At 37.0% G+C, this 24,889-nt stretch overlaps 1 protein-coding gene across 1 annotated transcript in view; it reads right to left on the bottom strand.

The window, feature by feature from the left end:
* Positions 1-15,397, bottom strand: part of LOC144468658 (uncharacterized) — a 31,042-nt gene extending 15,645 nt beyond the window's left edge. Inside the window, exons 1-3 of the mRNA XM_078178280.1 lie at positions 15,342-15,397; positions 5,811-5,890; positions 4,894-4,981 (exon numbers count right to left, since the gene is read on the bottom strand). Of these exons, the coding sequence (XP_078034406.1) occupies positions 4,894-4,981; positions 5,811-5,890; positions 15,342-15,364 (191 nt within the window). The 5' untranslated portion in view covers positions 15,365-15,397. The remainder of the gene's footprint in view (positions 1-4,893; positions 4,982-5,810; positions 5,891-15,341) is intronic.
* Between the last annotated feature and the right edge of the window lie 9,492 nt (positions 15,398-24,889).

Raw genomic sequence — 24,889 nt, 5'->3', positions numbered from 1 at the left:
ATTGTATGTTTCTATTTTTGGTTGAAGAGTCAATAAAGTAACTATTATGAGGGAATAACTTTTAAGGATCCCTCGAAGAATAAAAAGCAATGGATTTCTGCTCATTGCATGAATTTATATTTTTTTAAAAGAGTATTATAGTGCATTTACATTCGTCTGGATGATTTAAAATTTCTATTCTTTGTTAAGCTGGCATGAAAACGACACATTCTGAGGTTAACGTAGACATTTGTTTTCTATAAAAACGTCAACATTAACTAATATTAAACACAATTGCAATATGTTCTATTCAAGAAAAATTTGTTTTCCCTTCTTTGTTATTTTTTATAAACCACAAGTTATATTTGAAAACTACAGAATACTAATTATTAATATTTTCAGTTACAATCAAGATTTTATTTGTTCCACTAAATTTTTCCAGTTAAAACTAGCCTAATTAAATATCGAATCGAAGAATTTTGTAAACGATTATAATTATAATAATTGTAAACAATGGAGTTCAAATTTTTATTTTTCCAATTTAAAATGAAACACAGATTTTATCAAATAATATCTATATGATCAATGTTTAAAATAACAAGAAGTACGCTCGAAATTAACAAAAACTGGGAAATAATTTTTTTTCTTAAATACAGTATATTGCGGTCGTTTTTAATATTTAATAATTGTCCTAAAAGTTATTTTATGATTTACGATAATATTTTACTATTGTCGCATAAACGTTTTAAGCTGATATTTTCACGAGAAATACATTCTTGCCACATTTCGAAGATTTTCAAACACGGTGTACCGGTTCCAATTACATGTACGTTTCCAAGTAGACCATTCCATTCGAAAAAGAAAGGCGAAACAAAATCATGCATTTCCCCGAAAAAGAAAAAGAAAAATCCCCTTGAAACAGGAAGCGACTAAAATCCGAAGTTCGTGTTTTTTTTTTGTATTGTTTCTCAAGAACGCGCAACGAGTTGGTAAGACAGTCACGTGAAAAAAGTGACCCTGCAATTAGAACGACCCCGGCGCGGAGCAAGCGACTTTCTATCCCAGGCGAGGAAAGGAGCGGTTTTCAAGATCGACGAGGCAAGAAACGATGAGTCCCGGACGGAATACTCGAGCGAGTGGCAGGAAGGCCGTTTCACGATAGTGAAACACGACGACGACGACGACGACGGCTGCAACGCCGACGATAGTGAACGCGTGATCTTTCGTTCTGGGACCGTACGAGGAACGAGCCGGAGCGACTGGCAAGGCAGTCGGGTCAGTGGTGATGGCCGGGACCCATGCTGGAACCGCGTCGGCCAACCTTCTCGAGGCTGAAGAAAGGGATTATAGCGCTCCGGTAATGGTCAGACGTGAAACCTTTCTCATGGAGGCGACGTCAACGGTGCCTCTCCTTGGCCATGAAAGTAAGAGTTCGCCACGAGAAAAGGAAAGAAAATGGAGCAGGAAGGATATCGAGACCGCCGGCTGTCATGCAAATTACCGAGACGGTTCTTAAACACGCGCACGGCCGAGAACTGTGGCAGTGAACCTTTTCAAAGCGGTTTCTCAGCTATCCCGTTAGTTTTTCATTCTCAATGTCTCTTCTCGGCGACATTACTCTGCTATTATAAATGTCAATCAGTGACAAAGTGTTTGCGATAAATATTAGTGATTAAAATATGAGACAGCAGAACACTAGGAACGTTTTCAAACGAGTAATAATGATATTCTAAATATCTTCTATTCTTGTTTTCTATAGTGGATTCAGATACAGAACAAGAATTCGTGTTTTGGTTGTTATTGTAAGATTTCTTGGTTGAGTCGAATAGATTGGTGTTTGTGTTGTAGAATCATCATTATTAACATGTTTATTCAGATGTCAACCCTAAAAATTCTCACAATATCAAAGTCATTTAGTTAACGAAATCCGAAACAGTTGATTAAAATGTACTATAATAACTATTACTTTAACACATCCCGTGCCACGTATACCACAAGCGTGGTACACGCTTAAATAACCATTCGATGCGTTAAAGAAATATTTTATAAATAATTAGAATCCAAGAAATAATGTCCACCAAAAGAATAGATCCATAATAAGTCTGCTTCATAGTTATATTGACAATGATTGATAAATAAACATAATGTATCGATTATTAAAGCTTCAATTGACCAGAATGAAGGGTCGACTAAATACAGCTCGGCATGGAACGTATTAACTCTTTTGCATTCTGCTGCACGTTACTTAGAAAAAGTCACTCGAGAAAAGTGTAGGACCCATTCTTACCAACCCGCCCACGTTAATGCCCTCGCGGAAGCAGAGAAAACGTATTTCCCTTATGGGCAATAATGATTCCTTCCTATTAGCCTTAACCTCTTAGGCACGACGCACCACTATAGTGGCTTTCGTGTATGTTTCATGCTCTACTCAATTGTTTTATTAATTATTAAAGTAAACAGTTAAAGTGAAAGTGTGTATGTACAATACACTAAGAAAAGAATATATGTATATATATAGCTATACGGAAAAAATTTACATGTATTAAGAAAGATGGTAATTTAGTTATGAAAAACATTATTTGCGCAAAATCCAACCGTGCCTAAGAGGTTAATTTCAACGAAACGCGAGACTCGAGTACGATGGATCATAAACAAACATCGCTGACTTAAATATGTGTTCAATATTTGTGAAGTTAAGTGAAAGTAATCATGTTTTGCCCGTGCAATGTTACTCTCATGTTTACAAGCTTATAATGTTTTACTCGGGTATAGGAATTACAACAAAATTACTTCTCCTACGATTTAGGTTAAAATATCTGTGAAACATGTTCATCAATTTCGCACACTTTGGAATAATTCTAGAACAACTGTAAAAAGAAACTATACCCGGTGTGATCGATGAAATACATGCATGATAAAATTTCAAAATATATTGACGGAATAAAGTGGTTAACAGACAATGTTAAGGAGCCGAAAGTAACATTGGAAATCGTGTAAATGCAACACTACGCATAAACTAAATGATGTAAGGGATAAGGGGAGACTGTCGTCTGATTCGCCTAACCTCTTTAATTTTGTTTTGATAGCAGACATTTGATTATTATTGACGGCGGGATCGACTGATTCCCCTTACTCTTCGCGTCGATTAGCTTACTATTCTTTTTCGTTTATCAAAGTGGAGTAATAATACAAAATGAGAAAAGGTTTTATCAAGATTTATAGAATGATTTTTCATAGAAGTGATTTTCGGGAAGTTATAGAAAAATTGGGACTACGACCGTCCAGATCAGGCGGAGCGAGCTGGATATCTCCCTCGTCCCTTAGTTGGAGCATAACCTGACATGACCTGACTAATTTCTTCTGAACAACGGAGAGTGAAAATTCTAGCAACATTCACTTTGCTTGAATATATTACAATATACATTCTATGAAGTTTAAATAAATCCGATCTTGTCATTGTTGTAAATTCAATATATATTGATGGCGTTTGTAGTAATTCTGGCACTAATATGAGAAAATTCTGTGTATAGAAATGGGAAAATCAATTATGCGTTTCACCAGCGAGTGAAGCGAGTCCCTACTTCAATTTCATCTCCAACGTATAGCAAAAGAGCAACGAACAAAAAAAACTGTGGCCAGTGAAAGCAAACGTTTCACTATTATGCATTGTATTAACTTTTGTAACACCGTTTCATTTTATAAGACGTGATCTATTTTACGAAGCAAAACATGCTGAATTTATTGTTAGACTTTCTCCAAGAAATAATTTTTTTCGAAATTGTTAGAATTAATAAATAAAATTAATAAGCGTACCACGATTTATAATTTAATAGTATATAAATATCAAAAGAATCGATCAAGGTTTTAGCATAAAATGTAGTATCGATAAAACGGCAAGCAGAGGAAATGTAAATATTTACATGAAATTAACTAAAGATAAAAAGATACTATAGAAACGCGTTAACCAGAATAAAATGCAGTTTTGTTGTTCTGTTATTTTATTTAAATGATTCGCCGTACGAACTGTAATGGATTAATAAAGAAAATTAGATAGATATCCCATAAAATTCAGCAGTGAAATTTCACCGCGATCAATCAAATAATACATTGTTATCCAGGGTTATAAGATAGAGATTGGCCAGAATATTTATTGTTGATATTATATATTGTTAGAACTGTACGATGTTTATTACAAAACACCCAAGTGTGTAAGCACTATTTTTATCCACTGACTGTATGTGAACTCGGTCGAAAGTGTTTCCATTACAAATTCGATGAGGCAAACGACCTTCGACATTTCTGTCGCGGAATATTTATTAAAACGTGCGCGGATTAGGTAATCCAGCATTCCGTTTGTTGAAAAAGTTTAGCTACCATGAATGAAAGCCTACGTGAGCTTTGTTCTGTTGAGTGAGAAACGTTGCCCGCCACGTTGTTTCTATGGCCACTCGTCCGCGTTAAAAGTAACAGATCACCTTCTCTTTGTAATAAAAGGACCTTGCATGTATACGCAAAATAAGAGCCCTCTGTACGAGTTATAGAAAATAGAAGACGAAGGCAAGTTAATAACTAAACCGCGAATTATATGCATTTATAACAAAAATGAATAGATCGAATACAAATCTAAAGAGACATTAGAAGAGCTTACGAATGTTGTCATATCGTTTTCAAATGATTACGATTGTTAACAATGAAAAGACATTTTTCATAACCTATATATTTCTTACAATTGCAATTTTACTTTGCATAACGATCTGCACTGAATTAATAACTGTTTCATTGAGATTCTTTTGAGGTCTTTACAATTTTGTACTTCTATAATAAATCTTCATATATTCTTCGTGGAAATTATACATTAAAATTTATTGTTAGGCAAATATGGTTATTGAAAAGATTTTTAAAAAACACACAGACCTGGATTTGGTTTGGTATGTGAACCTCTCGGCTTCGATTCCTGCTCGAGCTCGCGCCTGTAGATCGTGGTCCACGCCGTACACATAGTCTGAAATGCATGGATACATATTAAAATCACTGTTCTTCTGTTTGGTCTTTTAAGAGATAATTTTTATACGAATTACACTAAGTAACTATCTTAGAAAGTAACTTTGCTTCTCAAAACAAGACGAAAATCAGTAACAGTATTATGCTTTCGTAGACTTTAAACTATTAGTAATTTACATTATTATTATTATAAGATATTTTAGATGCGGTGTGTGATGTCTTCATAAACAATTCACAAGCTAAATCTATACTACTTTTTATAAATCGATAAGAAAACAGTTGAATAGTAAGAGTGAAAGTACACTGACGTCATTCATAATCTATGAAATTATTAAGATTAACATAAATGTAACAAGTTCTTTTGTAAACATTATTCAAAGCCTCTCTTGCCCACATTTCAGTTATTGTAAAACCTATTAATAAGCTTCCAACAAATAAAGCCTAAATTATAAATCAGTGTTAGTATATAAAAATATAATCGCGTGCAGTGTGTAAAGTGACCTGCGCAAAGAAACAATAGCTTCTGAATAATTCAGTTATTGGCACTTTCGGTCGAGACAATCGCAGTGCATAATAAACATTGACATTTGACAACTGTATGAATTTTCGCGAGTCAACAGATATCAATTCTGTGTAATGATCTGTGACTTAATATTTTAAAAGATCACTAACGTCACTGTTCGTGTTTCTATTTGTTAAATTCTCGGCTGCTAATAACTTCAACGCAACGCGTTATTTCATCACTCGATTCTCGTGTGTCACTTTGCAAGCAGTAACCCTCTCTGATCCGCGATCGAACATTCAGTTACACTTGGTTTTCGTCGGCTTACCTGAAATGTCGAAATGATTGACCGTCGTTGTGATTGCTAATGTCATGAGAGCTGCGGTAGACAGCAGAGCCAGGCTGCACCTGAAAATAAAATTTTCAGTCCAATTAGTTCAATTAATCGATGAGAATTTTCAATGTAAAATTATTTACAACTCAACGCGTCTATAAAACCTCAGTAAACAAAGGATATGTGATCAAACCAGCTTGAAAAGAATTGAAAATCCTTTTTTACTGTTTTTAAGGTTTTTGATGTATGCAATAGCGTTGTGGAAGTATTTTTTTAAGTTAAGAAAGATGACAAAGTTCTAATCGTGTATGCATACTTCTACAGATTATTCTCAATAAAATCTGCAATGCAGCTTACAATTTTATTAAATATTTTATTTCGCTGAACTTTTGCAAATGTTTGAGATCAATTTTTTCCATTGAAGCTACAAAGATTAAAATCTGCATAATTATTCTGCTTATATACATCGGTGATTAATTATTCTGGTCTATTTGCTTTGTATTAATATATGGCAATTTAAATTGCAAAGAACTTTGAACTCGGTAGCATAAATTTCTCATCACTATGACAGTCCATGAAACTTTCCCTCGTCTTTGTTTCTCTGAATCACGATCGTTCTACGATCTAATACTTTAATTCTATTAAAATCAAGTTTTAAGTGAAGAAGAAGTTAATGGCAATAACATTTAAACCCATACTATAGATTTAACAGTTGAATGTTACCTTTCAGGGAGACACAACGAAACTGTTTATAATTATGGTGTTTCCATAATTAAAATTTTGTTTTTTTTATGGTCTGTACCAGTCCAATCTTATACTAAATTCTATTTAAATAGAATATTTCCAAAGTTATATCACTTTATATTTTCTTTGAAACGTTAATTAGCACTGCTTCATGAATTAATACGTTCCGGTTGTTTGACTGTGAAAATTCTCAGAATGCTAAGTGTTAACAATCAAGATTCAGCGAGATTTCGAATAACACGTTACACCAAAACTGCTTCGAGAAAACAGCATTATTGCCATTCTCCTGGGATACGTCAGAATCGGAAATTTCTACTACTACGATGCGGAACTGCGAAACTGACATCGAAATGGGTTCGAGTTAATAACCGTCGAATTCTTCGAACGTGGGTTTCGCGAATCGCGGATCGAGGTTGTAAACGATGTCTGAGAATTGTGTATGTACAGCGAATTGAACGTTGCAAACAATTTTCGATAAAAATGTTCAGCATCCAGATCTCTGGGATTCTTAATTAGACAATCTATAGATTTCAAAAATTCGGCTATCCTAAAAACCCTTTACTCATCGCCAGTTCTACCCCATCTTCAATATAGTTCACAAATATGGTATCCTCACCAACAATTTTATAACGATAAGTTAGAAACAGTTCAGCGCAAATTCTTAAGATTCGCTTCATTTAAAATTGGAACACCCATTATTCACACCATTATGAACCTATCCTTAATACCATGAACATGAGTACACTCAAACAAAGAAGAAATTTGGCAGACATACTTTTCATTTTTAAAATTATTAACCAAATAATCGATTGTCCACCCATTCTAGAACAAATCAAACTAAAGGTTCCTTTTTTCTAAAATTTCCTAAAGGAAAAGAATTATTTCACGTAGATTACTTTAAAACCAATTTGGGATCTCAGAATTGTATAATCAGAGCATTAAGAACAGCAAATAAACTTAATAGAAAAATCGACTTCTTTGGCAATTCATTGAACCAATTTACAAATGCAGCAACTCTAGTCATTAAAACACACCCTCTGTAATTACTTCGTGACACACTCTTCTATTATAATTTGTAATTTATATTATTTAAATGTATACCGGTCTGTGTATATGTACATCACCTCTATGTAACACAAAAGGGTCTTACTAGCCCGTTAATAAAGAATAATAATAATAAAATTGAAATTACACATACATCAGAAAGTATATAAAACCTATTGGTTCATCTGACACAATCACAATAATGTTTTTAACACTTAGAATCTATACGTTAATTTTCGCAATGCCTGAAAAGGTGCGCACCATCAAATTGCTTAATTCGTATTGTCAATACTTGAACACCTGAATAACTAGATACTCTTAATTTTTCTCTTTGACATTGTTTGTATCTTATTATTGACAAATAGGTGAAAACTATTAACTCTGATGATCACAATGCTGTTGAATGTCATGGAAAATTTTGGTTCTTGACATAAACACAAATGCCTTCGTAATTTTCACAATTTGTTAACACGAATACGTTGGAATGGAAATTTACTCGATCTTCTTTTTTTTAAATATCTAAAAAGTTCGATTTCTTTTGTTTTCAGTTATAAATGCATTAATTTAAAGTATGGCATTGAGAATGAGGCACAATTCATTGACTGAGAGTATAGACTGTTTTAGTGCCATGAACAAGAACGAAAACATTTTTACTAACAAAATCACAAGTAGAATACTTTCTTTTAGTAGTTACTTATAATATAATACAATATTTAATATATATTTGTATTTATAATATATATTTATAATATATATTTATAAATATAATATTTGTGACATAATTGTAGGAAAAATGACAAATAAGGAACGTTTTTAATTCACTTGCTTTTACTCAATCGAACTCGGACCCCTTTATTATTGATGTACAAAGTAAGTACAATTGGTTTTGTCTTTTTATTTAACAGTTGTATGCCAATATGTCGGCCCGTGAGATCGCTAATAATAATTGGGTAAGTTTGGATAAGTTTAGTAGTTAACCACGTAGCTGCGTCGGTAAATTTTGAAGATAAATTTTGTTATGTCAGGTTACACTGGATGTAGTTTCTTTGACAGTTGTTCTAGAATTATTCCAAAGTGTGCGAAAATGAATCGTGCGCAGCTAATCGAGGTACATAACCTGACATAACGCAAACTCTATGCAGAATGAACTTGGCGATGAATAGCTTGTACAATCAAATTATGTGTCATCAATTGTTTCTTAAACTGCAAAACCCAAGTCTTAAGGAACGAAAAACTAAATGGTTTAACGAAGAAAAACTCCAAAAGCGTAATGCCAGTTACGGTAACACACGTATTTGTACAACACGAGGCAAACGAAAATGAAAGTGCGAAGTCATCGATAATTTATAAATTGGTATCGTTGGGATAAGCCTGCACGTAATTGCTCAAAGTTGCTCGACGAAAGGAGCGAAATCCGTTATAAAAGAACAACGATTGCTGGCAGAGGTACAAAAAATGGGAGAGAGAGAGAAAGGGGCAGGAAGGCCGTGAGAGATCAATTCGTGTTTGTTGTGTAGAGTTAATCGAAATCTTGATAAGCGTCACGTGCCAATAACGATGCCTTTTCTCTCTCTCTCTCTCTCTCTCTTTCTTTCTTTCTTTCTTCCTGTCATTTCCCTTTGGCCCTCGAGACCATAGTAAAATCATTGGAACGGAAAATATTGCGAACTTTCGCACGTGCCGTTCTAATTAGATAGGCATGGCATGACTCCGACGAGTGGCCTCTCCCGCGAGCACGGCTATTCATTCGAGAGGACCGGGCCTGATAAAGTCGTGGCGGATAGCCTGAAGAGTGTGGCCGCGAGGCGCTCGACTGAAACGCCCTTGCCAATACCAGACTCGATAATCGGTGTGCACTGAAAGTAGCGACAACCTTTGTTCCCCGGCTGCGTTTGACAACCGGTTCTAAGTAGGCACTGTTGCATTCATCGATCACACTTCCCAAACGTCTCCTCCTTCTTCAGGTATCTTCAGAAATTATCCGGAATGGACGTTCGGAAATCGGTGGAACCACTGCGCGAATTTATATCACGTGGACACATTTCCCGTCAGTGGTAAAGTGATACATTTTGTTGAGAAAGAAGGTCATCGGGGTATTGTACTGTTTTGGTTCGTGACACGGTGACCTTATTTAAAGTTACCGCCGTGGGGCCCTCTGTTTCTTTCAGATAAAAGCTTTACGTTTACGTTTCGCAGGGTTAATTAATTTATCGATCATGCGAATCGGTCGCTGCAACTTTTGTGAACTGGTCTTTTTCTAGGAGATAAACTAGGTTCTTGGGAAACATTCTGACGTTTCTCCGAGCCTTAAACCTTTATGGGAAAGATAAAGGGGGAAAACAGGTTTACGGGTCATTAAAAAAAACCAACGATGATTTTAGGACGCTTTCCTAATCACGCGACGCCCACGAACTTAGTGCCTTTAACCTGTAAGTAGAACTGGCAGGTGTGTGGGCCTACGATGCGTTCAGCGATGTTCCAGATAGCTGTAACGCAATCAAGATTATTTGATGACAATTTAACGAAACAAAAACAACTTCCTGTACGTTGGTACCTATCGAATTTCTATCGCTTTCGAAGTGTCAGTGGACTTCGAAATTGGAGAAATTATTAAATGAAAATGTCGAGGAAGACTTTATTTCTTTTCATATCAATAATCCTGGTTTATATTTAATGAAATATGTTGAATAAAATGATGAAAATTCTTAACCTGTTAGCTGCGTACGATGTGTATACACGTCATAAGGAAATGGCAATTTTACATCTTGTAATAAAAATATTTCTTCTACGATCTACGTCAAAATGCTTATGATAACATATTCATAAATTTTGCACGCTTTAGGATAATTTTAAAACAATTGTCAAAAAGATTATAAGCAGTATGATCGATAAAACGCGTAACAAAATTTATCTTCCAAATAGATCGATGCAGCTAAGTGGTTAAAGTCGTTTGATATTCAGCAATGTTTTGCAGGTCTGAACTACATTTGGCGCTCTTTTATAATACAACCACACAAGTGTGAAACCAGATTCTTAATAACAACCACATAACTTTACAACTTCGTCCGATTTCGCAAATCACTTGGGGCTGTTTAAAACCACAAACGCCGCAACATTTCGCAGTACTAAGACATTTTCCTAGAACACCGTGTAGCTTATAGGCACACGAAATGCTATGCCGTTGATAAGTCTTTTACCACGCTCTACAGTTTCGTGCCCATTTTCTTGAATCATTAGCCTCTGTTAACATGGCGAGATTTTACCTGACTCTTTAAAATATGTAATCTACCACCATCTTTACAAAAATAAATGAATGATATAATGTAAGTATGTAATTAAAAATAATACAAAAAGTACTCCTTTAGTCAGCACTGAAATCTATATTCTGTCGTATTTTTTAATATTGCCACTCGATTCCTCTTATTATACTTTAGAATCAAGGAGTTTATTCGTATTTGATTTCAATTACTTAATTCTTGTCACTTTAACGCCTCGATAAATAAAATATTTAACTGTCTCAGGATACCGTGTTATTTCCATCAAAATTGGTACGACTTGGTTAAAAATTTACACTGTTCTATAATTATATAGATAATGGACTGTTCTATAATTTTTCACGAACAAGCACAAATGATAATCGATGAGCGTATGGTTTGTGGCATGCGAAGAACAAATTAAAAGTTTCCCAACCAGATTCCGAAATTTTTTCCAACATGGTTTCGCGCAATCTCCTTGTATTGTGGAAACAAGAGGCCCTTAAAGTTAACTAATGCCGGTTGTATTTTTCGCAAGTCTTCCTGCACTGGTTGAAGTTGCATCGGGCGTACGAAACCGTGTTGTTGCGTGCGATTTACGTGTTGTTTTTGGTTGCTCATTAATAGTGTTTCACAAGTCATCGTTAGCGATATTGGGACATCCTTTTTGCATCTCATTTTAAAGTCTTTCATCCCTCGTTCTAACCTTCTCGTATAAATTTCGCGCACGGTGTTGTTGCATAATCAATTTGGTACGTACTCGTAGCTTGCGCGCATTTTCAAAAAGTAACAGACGTAAATACGGATTGAAAATATTCATATTCTGTGATAGTTATTGTTGGAAGAGATGTTGGTCTATCGGATTTTAGGCGTGCGTATGGAAATTGAGAATTACGTAAACATCGAGTCGGAATGCATGAAGAAAGTACTTACGTATTAGTAATGCTATTAATGACAGACATGTTATGAGAAAATTACAGACACAAACAGCAGAAATTCTCAAAATCGCAATTTCAAATCCTGATACGATCGTAACCTCCTCGTAAAACGAATTCCTGACTGTCTTTAAACTATTCTTAACTTTTTCTGCGTAACTCACGATAAAACTTAAGAAGTTCGGTGATTGCAGATTGCGAACATTTGTGGATTAATTTTCAGGATGTAGAATAATCTGAGAACAATATTTGAAATTATAACAAGATGAATGAACCCGACATTTATATTGTAAACATCCAATAAACTAAGCTCCGTGAGATCTGTTCCGTCTAAAAAAATATTGTTCGTTCAGTTTATCGAACGATTTTATTAAATAAAATCTACAATCGGAATAACTAAAATTTGATCTAATGAATTCTGAATAATATCAGTTGTTATGAATACATCTTATTTTACAAAGTCCATAGCATTGAAATAAATAAAGAATTCCAAAAATTGAAGAAAACATAAACTTTAATAACTGGATTGTTTGCTTGTTAATTTTCAGTGCAGGATCCGTCGTTGCGGTTAACTTCCTATCAAGCAGTTGTATAATCCAGGCTCGAATGAATGTAATAAAACTTGTTCAGACACGTTTTACATATGTTGAGCCAGTATTTGGTCCAGAAACGAGACTGCGTACGGCAATCTCCGTTACGTGTTGCGTGACTTGCGGCAAAATTTTGGCCAATCGCGTGCATGGAAATGCGCGGAGTCTAAGTCCCCGCGTCTTTATCAGAGTGACTTTTGTCACGTAGCTTTTACGGGGCAGAGGTCTGGATAAAATTCAAGTATCGCCGATCGCGATGAACACTCCTTTCACAGCTTTCGAAAGCGTAAGAAAGTCGCCGCAGAAAGGGAACCTGTTTAATAAGGACTCGTTATTTTTCATCGGAACGGCCGTGTGCATCCTTCACCCACAGATGATCACAATGATCCCGGTTTATTTGAACGGGGGGAGGGGTCGGCTAGAAATAACCGGTCAAGAACGAATTCTCTCGCTAAAAAGGCATTCCTTAAACGGCTCGAGGCGTTTAGAGTAATCCGCGAAACGAGTCGGCGCGCGCACAGAGAAATACATACTCGGGCCCAAGTGCAATGTTATTAGTGTCACGATCTTTAACCCTTTGCAGTCGGAGCCGTTTTAACTGGAAATCGAAAATATTTCTTCAGACTTACAGCGTTTCCATTTTATATAAACCGGAGCATTTTATACATTGTAAAATTGAATTTTATGACTTATGTAATAGATGATAGCTCTTAACAATTTTTTTAAGTATTAGTAAATTTGGTAAAGGTTATTTTGAAACGTGGCATGATAATTTTTAAGAGCGCCTTAGAGTCGCGATTCGACCGCAAAGGGTTAACGCGCCAGAAATCTACACTTATTCAGTCGATTGTAATCATTTCGATTTGGTCTTTGGAAAAGTGATCTTCGATGAAAATTATATCGATACATACACAACAAAAGCAAACTTATTTCCAAACAATCCAACTATTGCAAACGAGAAGCATAGTCAGTTTTACTCTACCAATCGAGGAATTATGCTGAACAGAATCGGTATCCAAGAGTTTCATCTTGATCTATAACCGGATAACCGGACTAGACGAGCTACCTCTTAATTTTGATCCAACCACATCGATAATTTCTTGCTTTCTATCCTATTTAGTCAAACAGTATTGCGCTCTACGGAATCCTAACATTACCAACGTAAAATAGCAACGGCGAACAATCATCCTCGATTGTTCGTATACAATCGTCGAAACCAGAGAGGCGAGCGATTCGATTGGAATGCGAATGGTCCTGGATAAAAAAAAAAAAATTCTCAACGGGGTTTCATTTTTTTCTATTTGTCGTGTAAAGTTAAAAATTGCGGCGCCCCCCCCCCCCCCCTGCACGGCTCTCGCGGCTCGTTTGTGTGCAGATTTTTCAAGCGCGTGGGAATCGCGAGGCAAAGACCGCGCGGATCATCCCCTTCGCGGCTCTCGACAGGATAATCTGCTTCTTCGATCTCGGTTTCCTTAAATTAATTATCATTTTAACAAGTCACGGACAATGGTTCATGGCAGAGGTGTCTTGAACTTGTCGTTTTTTCCTCTCGACTCCCGGCAATGGAAAGATGATCGCGATAATTCGGATCCGCGGCAAAGCGGGCAGATCACCGCGTTGAATTCATCTTAAACCGGCGATCCGACAGCAAAATGCAAACGCGTTGGCCACAGCTTGCCATTAAAAATTACAAGCTTTAATAATTCCGCGCGTACACGCCACTGACCGGTTGCGGAGATATTTTCCCCGTGAAAATGAGTTCAGACATGTCGTAAATTCCGGAATAACAAAGCTCCCCGGTCCGAGCGTCGAGAAAGTTGTGCTGTACGCTTAACCGGGGAAGTTCTGCGGTGTCTCATTGTTCGATTGTATAGCGCACGTTACCAACCTACAAACCTCTTCAGAGGATTAACGATATTCCCGAAGCATAATTAAAATATAATTGCAACCGATTTCCCGGTTAAGTAAGAACTGTTCGGTTTAGTTTCGACGGGAAATCGGCCGGAATCGAACAGCGTTCGATAGCGTTACAACGCGTAACAAAGGAAATTTCTTCATTGTTGTAATACTAAAACAAAAATACGTTCCACATGAATCTGTTCACACTTTGTTCGGACTGAATACGTATCCACGCAAACGCGCTGTCACGTAAGTGCACAGCTCCGAGAGAAGGTGGAGTAAATTAGTATCAATTCGATCCTCGACTTAGCGCGAAACTTTCTCAACACTGAACTACAGTCATTGTAATTACCCGATTCGTGTCGTGTTTGGATTCTTCTTTATCGGGGAAGTGTTCCCAGTCAATTAATGATGTTTCTACACTGCAATTAAATGAAAAAAAGCATGTTTCTCAGCAACGAGTGGCTGCCTTTAATAACCGCTCAATATGTGTCATTGGACTACAAGTTTGCCGCGCGTAAGGGATTCGTTCTCCCTGATCGGCGTAAAATTGTTCAACATCGAAGCGATGCCTCCGTGATTGTCTAATTCCTGTGGTGCTCGTATTCGTTTTCATCAAGAAAATGTTCCCAGCCAATTAACGATGTCTACCAACCATAATTAAGAATTAAAAAGGTACTCTTCAGAGGATGAAAATATATCATCGGACTACTTGTCACTCAAGGCTCCCTAATCACCCTATCAGTACCATGTTTGAGGTACAAAAATTTGACGTAGGTTGAAAAAAAAAACAGGACGATTTCCAGCAGAAAGAAACCAACATTGCGGTAACCATACGAAGTATACCATCGGAGTAGAGGTTTTTCAGACAATGGACTCGTTCCCCGGATTAGCGAAAAATATTTCTCCTTGGAATCCTAGCCAGCCCATTCGTCGTATTGCCAGCGAGTTTGGGCTGATTTTCCTCAGAAAATTAACCCCAATCGATCTCCTCGGGTTGATATTGCCGACAATAAAACCGAATTTACTGTATGCTTGCAGTAGGGGGTTGTTGCTTACCGAAGCGAATGGACCCTCCCCATCTCGACCGACGAGGACCGGCGTTGCACGAGCAGTGTCCCTTGGTCGATCCTATGTCACCCTCTTGTCGGAGCGGTTCCGGTGTCTGCGGCTAAATACCGTCGGAGGTCCTTCGTGCTTGGAGAACCGAGTGAGGGAGACAGAGAGACACACAGATGCTGCGTGGTCAACGGCGGTACACCTTCTTCTTCGGCCGATACACCGTGCACGGCGACATCGAACCACGCGACGGTTCGATGAATACTGAGCGGTCGGGGCCCGCCGCGATAGCCTCTTCACACGGGGACGAGTGAAAGCGAGAGGTGCCTCTCGCGGCACCAGCGGTTGCCGACGGCGAGTCACGAGTTCGGTCAGGAAGGAGAGAGACGGAGGAACAGACAGAGCGAGAAAGCGGGACGCGTCGGTCACGTGAAAACAAGGAGAAACGTATGAGAGAGCCTGTCGGAGGACGAACGCTCGACGCTGGAAGCCGCGAGGACGATGGGATCCTCTCTGTTCCGCGAGCAAACAGGAGGCTTCGCGATCCGAGCGAGCTAGAAGCAAACCACTGCAATCGCGAACACAGAGGGAGAACGACTTCAAGGGGAGTCGGATAACGGGCAGAGTCACGAGGTTTGTCAGGGGGACGGCAGTCACCCGACTCTCGACCTCGCCGGTCCGGCGCGGTGGTTGCACGGGAACATTTGAAATTAGTTTGAAAGAATGCCATAAAGTGAAACACCGGTTCGGCTACCTTCACCTACCAGCCTTCAACACTCCCGTGCACTTTGGATTTCGCGGATCGAAAAACAATGAAGTTCAGCCTGGACGACGATCTTGTACGCAGTACACTTTCTTCGATCGATTTGTGGAATTTCATATTGTAAGAACATCACTGAAATTCGGTAAAACCCAGATTGATTCGAGCAAGCGATACAAAATGAAACAGAGTACCGCCAAATATACCGCCTCATAGAAAGTGCTTACTCTTCTTCTAAGATTTGTATATTAAGATCTCTCTAATTTCTATCCTCTGGATTTTGTGTTGTTGTTAACTCCTTGTTGTACTGTCTTTTACAATTACAATGATTAAAACCTTTCTCATTGTAATAATTTCTTAGAAAAGAAAGAAAATGTATTCAAGTAATTTCATTGAATGTTTAAGTAACGATAAGAGAACATCAAAGAACGGAATAACATTTACACTAAGCAGCTTGCTACCAGAAATCTTCAGTACAAATCAGACTAGTGAAAACATTGCAAGGAGTTAATGCGCCTATGTACATACACTGCAACGAATGTATCAAAATCAGAATGTACTTATTGAAAAGGATTGTTTCGATGACTGACGTTGATTTTATGCATTTATTGCGTATAAAACAGTAGAAAGGTTTCGCTTGAAGATTTAGCGTTTTATACCGGTGGATATTATTTACAGAAAACAGCCGAAGCATGGGACCAAAATAGAACTCGTTTATTATTTCTTCGGTGAAAGGATAGTCCAGACGGTGTACTCTGGAAAGTAGAGCAAACTTTTCATAGAATCCGATATTGGAAATATAGTTGCCAAAGGCTAGAGAGGAATCCACCTGATGACATCCTAATGACGTCAAAACGAACGACGGTTTTTGTCGAATCCTTATACAAAATTCAGCACTGAACACATCAAGAATTTGTTCTTTCTTCGACTTTGTAATCATAAACGACAAATGTTTAGGATATTTTTAATTAATATTTCGTTCTATTGTTCTGGTACCTCGTGCACTCAAACAGTAGATAGTTAGTTGTTAGTACTTTTTTATATGAATTGCAAGAGACTTATTATTACTATATTATACTTGCGACTTATTTTACAGTATCCTGATCTGAGTGTTCGCATAATTATTCTTTCCTTTCTATACCTCTGTTGTAGCTTTAAAAAAATGTGCTTAAAAAAAGTTCTTCACCGTGTGTCCTTTTTTCATATGGTACATAATCTGTATCCATTGAGATGGCTAAATCCTTACAGGAATTTGGTGTCTTGGCTTCGATTTCTAGGAGGAAAGGTGTTCTTCGGCATGCTCTTTCATTTTGCCTGCTTTTTCATTTTATATATTTATACTTTGTCCCCAATTTCTTCTGACAACAATTGCAGTCACAGAGTCAGTGCAGGCAACAAATTTTTGTATATTATCGACAAAAGGAACTTATTGCGTTTCAAACAACTATGCAAAATTCCCAAAAATGCATCAACGACCATCGAAAAATTGATGTTTATTTCAACGACAGAATTTGTTCTGCTCTGCTCTAAAACGTGCCAACGAGTTCGTCGGACGTCCTGCTCGATCTAGCCTAAATTATAACCTCGACAACGAATTAGTCCCCGGTACTTCAGGCAAAAGAGACACCGATGCACGGATCGTTCATTGTTTCGCCGTGATTTTTTTTCAGCCTCGTCTAATCCGATGGAGAGAGGGAAAACGAGAGGAAGCGGGCGGGGAGCCGGCTTCGGGGAAGGAGGAACGGCCGGCATGAGCCGGGGATCAGAAAAGTTCTGAGAACCGGCGAACGGAGAATCCCGTCGATCAGAATAGAGTGTCGTAATTGTCATGTGATCGTCGAAAGGATCGCCTAACCGAACGTCTCTACCACCATTCACCGGCAATTTCATCGGACTACGGTTGCGGCGGCCTTTCCCCGTCTAAATTTTCAAAATTTCTCGGCAAAAGCTTCTCGACGCGGAAGAAACGGACACTGATTTTCACCGGTGGAGGATCGACCAACGGAATCAACGATTCTATCGTTTATTCCCGAAAGTATTTCAAGATAAGTTCTTTCATGGCTTTCGCTTTCAAAGCTAAGGAATGAAAAGGAGATTTTTCCGGATATTAACCCTTTTAGTGCCAACCAAAAGATTCGCGTGCATTCGAACGAAATGTACAAAACTCGTTTGATGTAGTTTAATCAAGTTTCGAAAAGAATTTGCAAGAATTTTGTAAAATCTGATAATTACCAAATTCGAAAAGAAAGAATAAATAAGAAATAAAATTGTTATTTAGTTGAAATATTAAGAAAACTATATTTTTTCAAAAGTAGCCAACAACGATGTATCGTTCTTTGGCACTAAGAGGGTTAAAATATATTACCGTGATGAAACTTTCTTTTGTGTATCAAACTCTAAGTGTCGCATCAATCAAAATGCGCACTCAAACAAGTTTTAGTTTTCATTACTAGTACTATCAATGCGACAGAATTGTATCAGGAATAAAAGAACATTTTTATAGCTAGCAATCCTACTTTATTTTAAACAAAATATTACAACAAATTAGTTGTAGGATAATGGAAATGGGTATCTATGCGAATATCTGTAATTGCCACTGACTCTCTAGATCAAGTAGAACAAGTGGACGATTTCAGAAACAAGGATAAGTTCACACAGTTCTTGATCTTCAACTGGGAAACGAATAAATAGTGTAAACAACCGGTTTACAAAATTGTTTCGGTTTTGCTTAACTAATTGACCGTCTATGTTGCATACTGCACTGTTTTAGATCCTAATTACCATATTGATAGTACCTGAAATGTATCTGTATTATTTCTTCGAGCACAAATATTATCCGATGATATTTAATAAAGATATCCGTGTGTTCTCTAAAGCGGCAAGGAAAAGAGCGCTCTACGTTTCTACCTGAGAGAAGAACCGAAACTGGTAGGCCTGTGACGAGAACAAAAAGAGGCTGAAGAACGCGCAGGTCCCGCGAAGGCGGACAGGAAGCATTCGGCCAATGGTCCTACTAAAGGGGACCACGTTCAGACTAAATAGGACACGTGGGTCCCCCCTCGGTCGTTCATTACATTTCAGAGATGAAAGCATGCCGTGACCTTGACCTCCAAAACAGGAAACCGAAATACTTGCGATTCTACTTTCATCGACAGAGAAACTTTGATTTCGCTACTGGACCGGAAACGGTTCTTGCGCGACCACCGTCTTCGTACCTAATCACCGATACGGAATATTTCACATAACCGGCGGAGAGACAGCAACATTCTTGTCATTCCCGCCGTCCGTCAATCTCCGTGTCGCGAGTGCAAAATATCGTCGAATATACTACAAGTGTCGTGAACGAGCAGTGTTCACAGTAGAAACCAAAAAGTATTAAATATTATTAGCATTAGTATTAAATATTATTAATATTAGTATTAAATATTATAATTATTCTTTATTTGGGTAGAAAACCGCATACGCCATTTATCTAAAATTGTAAATATGAATGCCAATTTTGTACGTTTCGTAATAACTTGCATAAAAAACCAAAAATATATTTCGATAAATTATTGTAAATTCAGTACATTTTCAATATTATCATATTTTAAATTTACGTGCATTTATTCTAGTGCTAGTAATCATCTTTTAACATTATTATTGTTAATTATTACTAAAAGAAAATTTTACTCAAATTTTGTACTGCACTATTATTCTCGTATGTAGAACATGCGTCTATGAAAAGGAAGAATTTTTAATTTTGACACTTACAGTATTTCCTGCAAGGAGTCTTCGGGTCTGCAGAAAAAGAACTGAAAAATATAGCAACAACTTCCTCAGAAAATGAAAGTTCCGCAAATTGATTAACCTTTCTTTTTTTGAATTCGGGAAACGTCCAATAAGTGCAGAAGATAATGTGCATATTTTTATTGATGTCTACATTTGATTAAACCTAGTAAATAAAGTATTATATTTTGTGGCTGAATCATTCCATGTATCTTAGTTAACCCGTTCCTTCGATTTGTCCAACAAGAACAATAAAAAGAAGCGTAACGTTCTTATTGTAAGCATAAATTGAACAAATTCAAGCGGAAAATTTAAAACTAAAAATTATGCAAAATAGCGCCAAAAGAAAATAAAACGTTCAGTTTTCGTATAGACCATTCAAATCGCCTGGAAAAAAATACATTATTAAGGTAATTCTTTTCACGTAATATTTAGATAACGCTTTGATTTATGTCGCCGGTACATGCCAGTAGATGCGATTTCCCAAAGTTCATCCGCGTGGAACGTACATATCTTCGAGATCTGCTTTCCAAGATATTACGTGATTACGTGATACAGTTCACTTCAATCGTTTCCTTAATATACTAGATGTAATAATCTACTGTCACGCGTTAACCGAGTATTTAAGACTAAAGAAAATCTGTTTACGAACAGAAATATTGTTGCCACTCGTCGATCGTCGCCGAATAAATAGAATTATTAATGAAGGAAGCAAATCGATATTATAAATCAGTCTGTTAACTTATTATAGACAATTATTTGAAAGAATAACGTCACATAAAAGAATTAAAAAGAATAATTTCACATAATTAAAGAACTAATTACACGAAAAGCATTATATTCACAGATATCCGAAAACCACAGTCGTTTAACCTACCGATGACCTGAAGCAAGATGTGATGCGCGATACATCATTTTCTGCTTCATTTCCATGAAGACACTGCGAATCAATTGCATGAAAAGACCTGCTCTCGCGCAATTTGCATCTTGTACGAGCTTCCAGCGAGGCAAAATTAATCAAATTCTTTTTATTTCTTTTTAATCATGTTCGTGTCTACCCAGTTAATAGGTTAATCATTACGGCTAAAGTGCCGGCACTCATGCAACTTCGCATTTTGCGAAATAATCTATAAGAACAGGAATTAAGTAGAAACTCGTTATGCGAATCGATAACTCTGACTGGTAAAGAAAAGAATTACTTCTCGAGGAACAACATCCTCAACTATTATAAGCATCTTGAAAATGATTGCGCGAAGATGTGTCTTTTATTAATGTGTATTTTATTTTGACAAATAATTCATGATTTAGAACAGATACATCGAATTACTAAATTTTGGATTTTCATTCTGTTATGTGCAAATTAAAACATAAGAAATACAGCAAACTCTACATGTTAAAACAAACTTTTGTCTCAAGTTATACGAAGCAAATTTTTATTACATACTAAATAAATCAATCAATTTAATTGTGAATATTCTATTCATAGTGTTTGGACACAGCATAGTCAATCCATTGTATATTCATCGTAGGTTTTGATCTCTCCGTATTTTATAGTTAGCATTACACATCATTGTCTATAACATATTGAACGTGACCGTACAAGAGGGGGCGGCATGTTTGGACGCAACATGGTCCAACTATTTTATGGGCCAGGCCTCGGTTTCTCGACCGTCCTAGCGAACACACTCATATTATTATATTATATATTAGAATCTTAAAACTTCAGCAATCAGGTTATGTTAGATCATGGCTAGCAAACGTCGTTGCGTATTCTATTTTATTCCAAACATCAAAAATTACTGTTTTTAATCCTTCCTTGGAATTAATATTATATTTACTTAGTTGTCAGCTAATTTCTATCCATAAGTGCTCAATGGGATTGATGTCCGGACTTTGTGGAGGTGTTTCTAAAATGTGGGATACGTTATATATGATCCACTGTTTAACAATATGTATGGTATGTTTAGGATCATTGTCCTGTTGAAAATGAAAATCATCTACTATTCCTAGTTTTTCCGCACTTTGCTTCAAATTATCCTTTAATTTCTGTATATATTTATATTTATCTAATATTCCATCAATAATGACGAAGTTTCCAACACCACTGGTCGCCATACACCCCCACACCATTATCGATCCACCTGAATGCTGCACGGTTGGACGTAGATTTTTAAAGTCCATCTCTCTATTTGGTTTTTTCCAAATTTTATAACATCCATCGGAGCCAAATATGTTGAATTTACTTTCGTCCGAGAAAATAATTCATTTCCAAAAGTCCTTGTCCTTGCTTACATATCTTTTAGCGAAATTTAGTCTCTTCTGCTTGTTAACTTTGCTAACAAATGGTTTCTTACGGGGAATACGAACATGAAAATTATTTTCACGGAGGATTCTTCGACAAAGGTTCAATCTTCGACAAAGTTCATCTTCCGGATGAACTTGTTTCCCAAAGCTATCAACAACTAGTGTCGCAAGTTTTGGATCCGAAATAGTTGGATCCTTTTTTATTTCACGCACAATTTACATTCTCTTCCCTTTTCGTTAATTTCTTTGGCCGGCCAGAACGGACTTCATCCTGAAGAACTCCAGTGGTTTTTACTTTTTTTACTATGTAGTGAATAGTAGATTTACTTTTTCCTTGTAACTGTGTGCTATTTCGGCATAGCTCTTGCCTTCATTGTGCCACTTGATTATCAATTTTCTATCGGTGATGCTAGTTTCGGACTTTTTTGGACACATTATTAATACAAATTGTACAATCTCCTAAACACTCGCAGTACTGAACAGGGAAAGTGTGTAACATCAACTGAAGGAACCAATGTTTACAATTTGTCGAATGCAAGGATTGTTTTATGTAGAAATTTCGATCGTTCGAATACTTTCGTGGCGTCCGTTTAGCTGGTGTTGGCAACAAATCTTTCATAAGTATTGTTCGCGTTATTGTAGACGCTTGAAATTTAACATGTATAACCGTGACACTTGTACGTTACTACAGGAATAAAAATATTTTGTAATCCGTAATGGGTCTCACATTTATTTCGCGACAAACTTTTTATTTTAGAGCGTTCGAATACTTTCGTGACTCACTGTACAAAGAAAATCGAAAGCGGAAACGCGAGGAACGGGTTCGAGGATGGACCACGAGGAGTCGTTTTGTCTAGGAAGTCGACCGGTCTCGGTTTTACGAGCGAGCTTCCGAAAGCACACCCGATCGCCGATGCCGGCGTTGATCTTGAAAACAGCCCGGCGCTATTTTTCCTCATTCCACGGGTGACCAGGAAACTACTGTCCGCGCTGGCCGCTTCGAGCCAGGTGGCCGCAGGTGGACGAAACTTTCGCGTGGACCGGTGTATCGTAACGAGGACAAGAGCGAACGGGGAAGCAAGGGGATCAGAGTCACGGGACACGCAGTGAAAGTGTTGCCGCAAGAGAAAGAGAGAGGATTACCGGCTCTCTTCCTTCTTGTTTCACCGGCGGAACAACAGCGCGCCGTGATGTGTGTCGGGTAAAAAAAGAAGGAAAAGAATTCTGCGAAGAGAAACAGACACATTCGACTAATCCCCGTGCTATTCTTGGCAAAAAGAGCTTTTCAACTTATTCGTCGGTGACGACGGGATGAAAATCCGGTTACTTCAGCGGCCAGCCGCTCACCAGTCAATTAATTATCAATTAACGATCTTACTCTTGGTGGACCTCGTGAACAGCGTATATACTGATCTAACTATTCTGTCGGTGTTCATCCTTAGCTGAAAGTGCTCGCTCGAGCGAACTGTGCAGAATTACGCGAATCAAATTTAATCTAGAATTTCATCCATTTTACAAGGAATCTACCATGTATTAAACATTTTTTATTTTCAGATTGTTGATATTCGAAAGACTCTTTTACAGGAAATGATTGGATAAACTTCTCAAGTTGTATCAATTGATTCCTTTTTATATAATATAACATATACCAGTCATATTTATTGTTCAGTAGGTTTAATGTAAGCAATTAGTTTCGCTGTTTTAAGTCATCGTCGTTTTTCATATCGCGGTTTCGTTTAATGTTGAAATTATTCGTACATTTGATGTGGAAAATTTGCTTGATAACGAAATGTTAGTTACAAAATTAATATATTTGTACGGAATACATCTCGGAAGTGGTTTGAAGATAGAATTAATCAACCACAAATATTGTAGAACGTATTTTTGCAATCTTTATTGTCTTCACATTAGGAAGCAGAGTAATCATAGATAAATAAAAAAAAGCAGCTATTGTTTTATTACTATTTTTTAACAATATTGTGCAATTATTCGAACAACAAATGTTTTTCACAACTTTTTTATCCGTGTTTGTTATGAAAAAATACATATTCTGTGTTAGTTGTATCCATGTTAGTATCAGCAAAGTCGTTTAACATTGCCAGAAATGTCATGACCCATTCAACTGTAATTGAACGTCAGCGATGGGGAATTTGATGCATACTTAACCATTAAATGGGGCATCGTTTTCTGCGGTTAAATAGTATAACGGATTTCGGTATTATTTTCTCTAGTAAATTCACTTTCACAGCACATTCTAAAAGTAATAGTTCCTCGAGGTTATAAATCCTTGGATCTAATATTCTTGTACAAGTTTTTCAATGATACTAATACACGCGAACACACATCTACTGTGCCCCTACCAACCCTGCATCGAGTTTGAATCTATTATTTGGTCTTTCCGCTGGAAAACTTCCTGCTGTGCTGCGTATATTGAAAAAGTTCAACGCTCATTTCCCAGTTTTTCAGATAACCATTATAGGTAACCAATGTTCATAATTAGGGTTTTGTGCTCTCCAATCATAGTTCACCAACTTTCAGGAGTGAGTATTAATGGATCGGTGGAAAATCGCATCGTACCCTACAACGAGCATAATTGATAAAGCCAATGCTTTTTAGTCAATTTAAAATAACTGCGAACAAAATACGAACATTTTCCTGTAACGAAAATGGGATAAAAACGATATGAAAAACATATACATACAGATCATATAATATT

The sequence above is a fragment of the Augochlora pura genome, chromosome 1 (assembly GCF_028453695.1).
Source record: "Augochlora pura isolate Apur16 chromosome 1, APUR_v2.2.1, whole genome shotgun sequence".
NCBI lineage: Eukaryota > Metazoa > Arthropoda > Insecta > Hymenoptera > Halictidae > Augochlora > Augochlora pura.
Note: the sequence above shows the minus strand (reverse complement) of the source record. Positions and strands in the feature narration are given on the sequence as shown.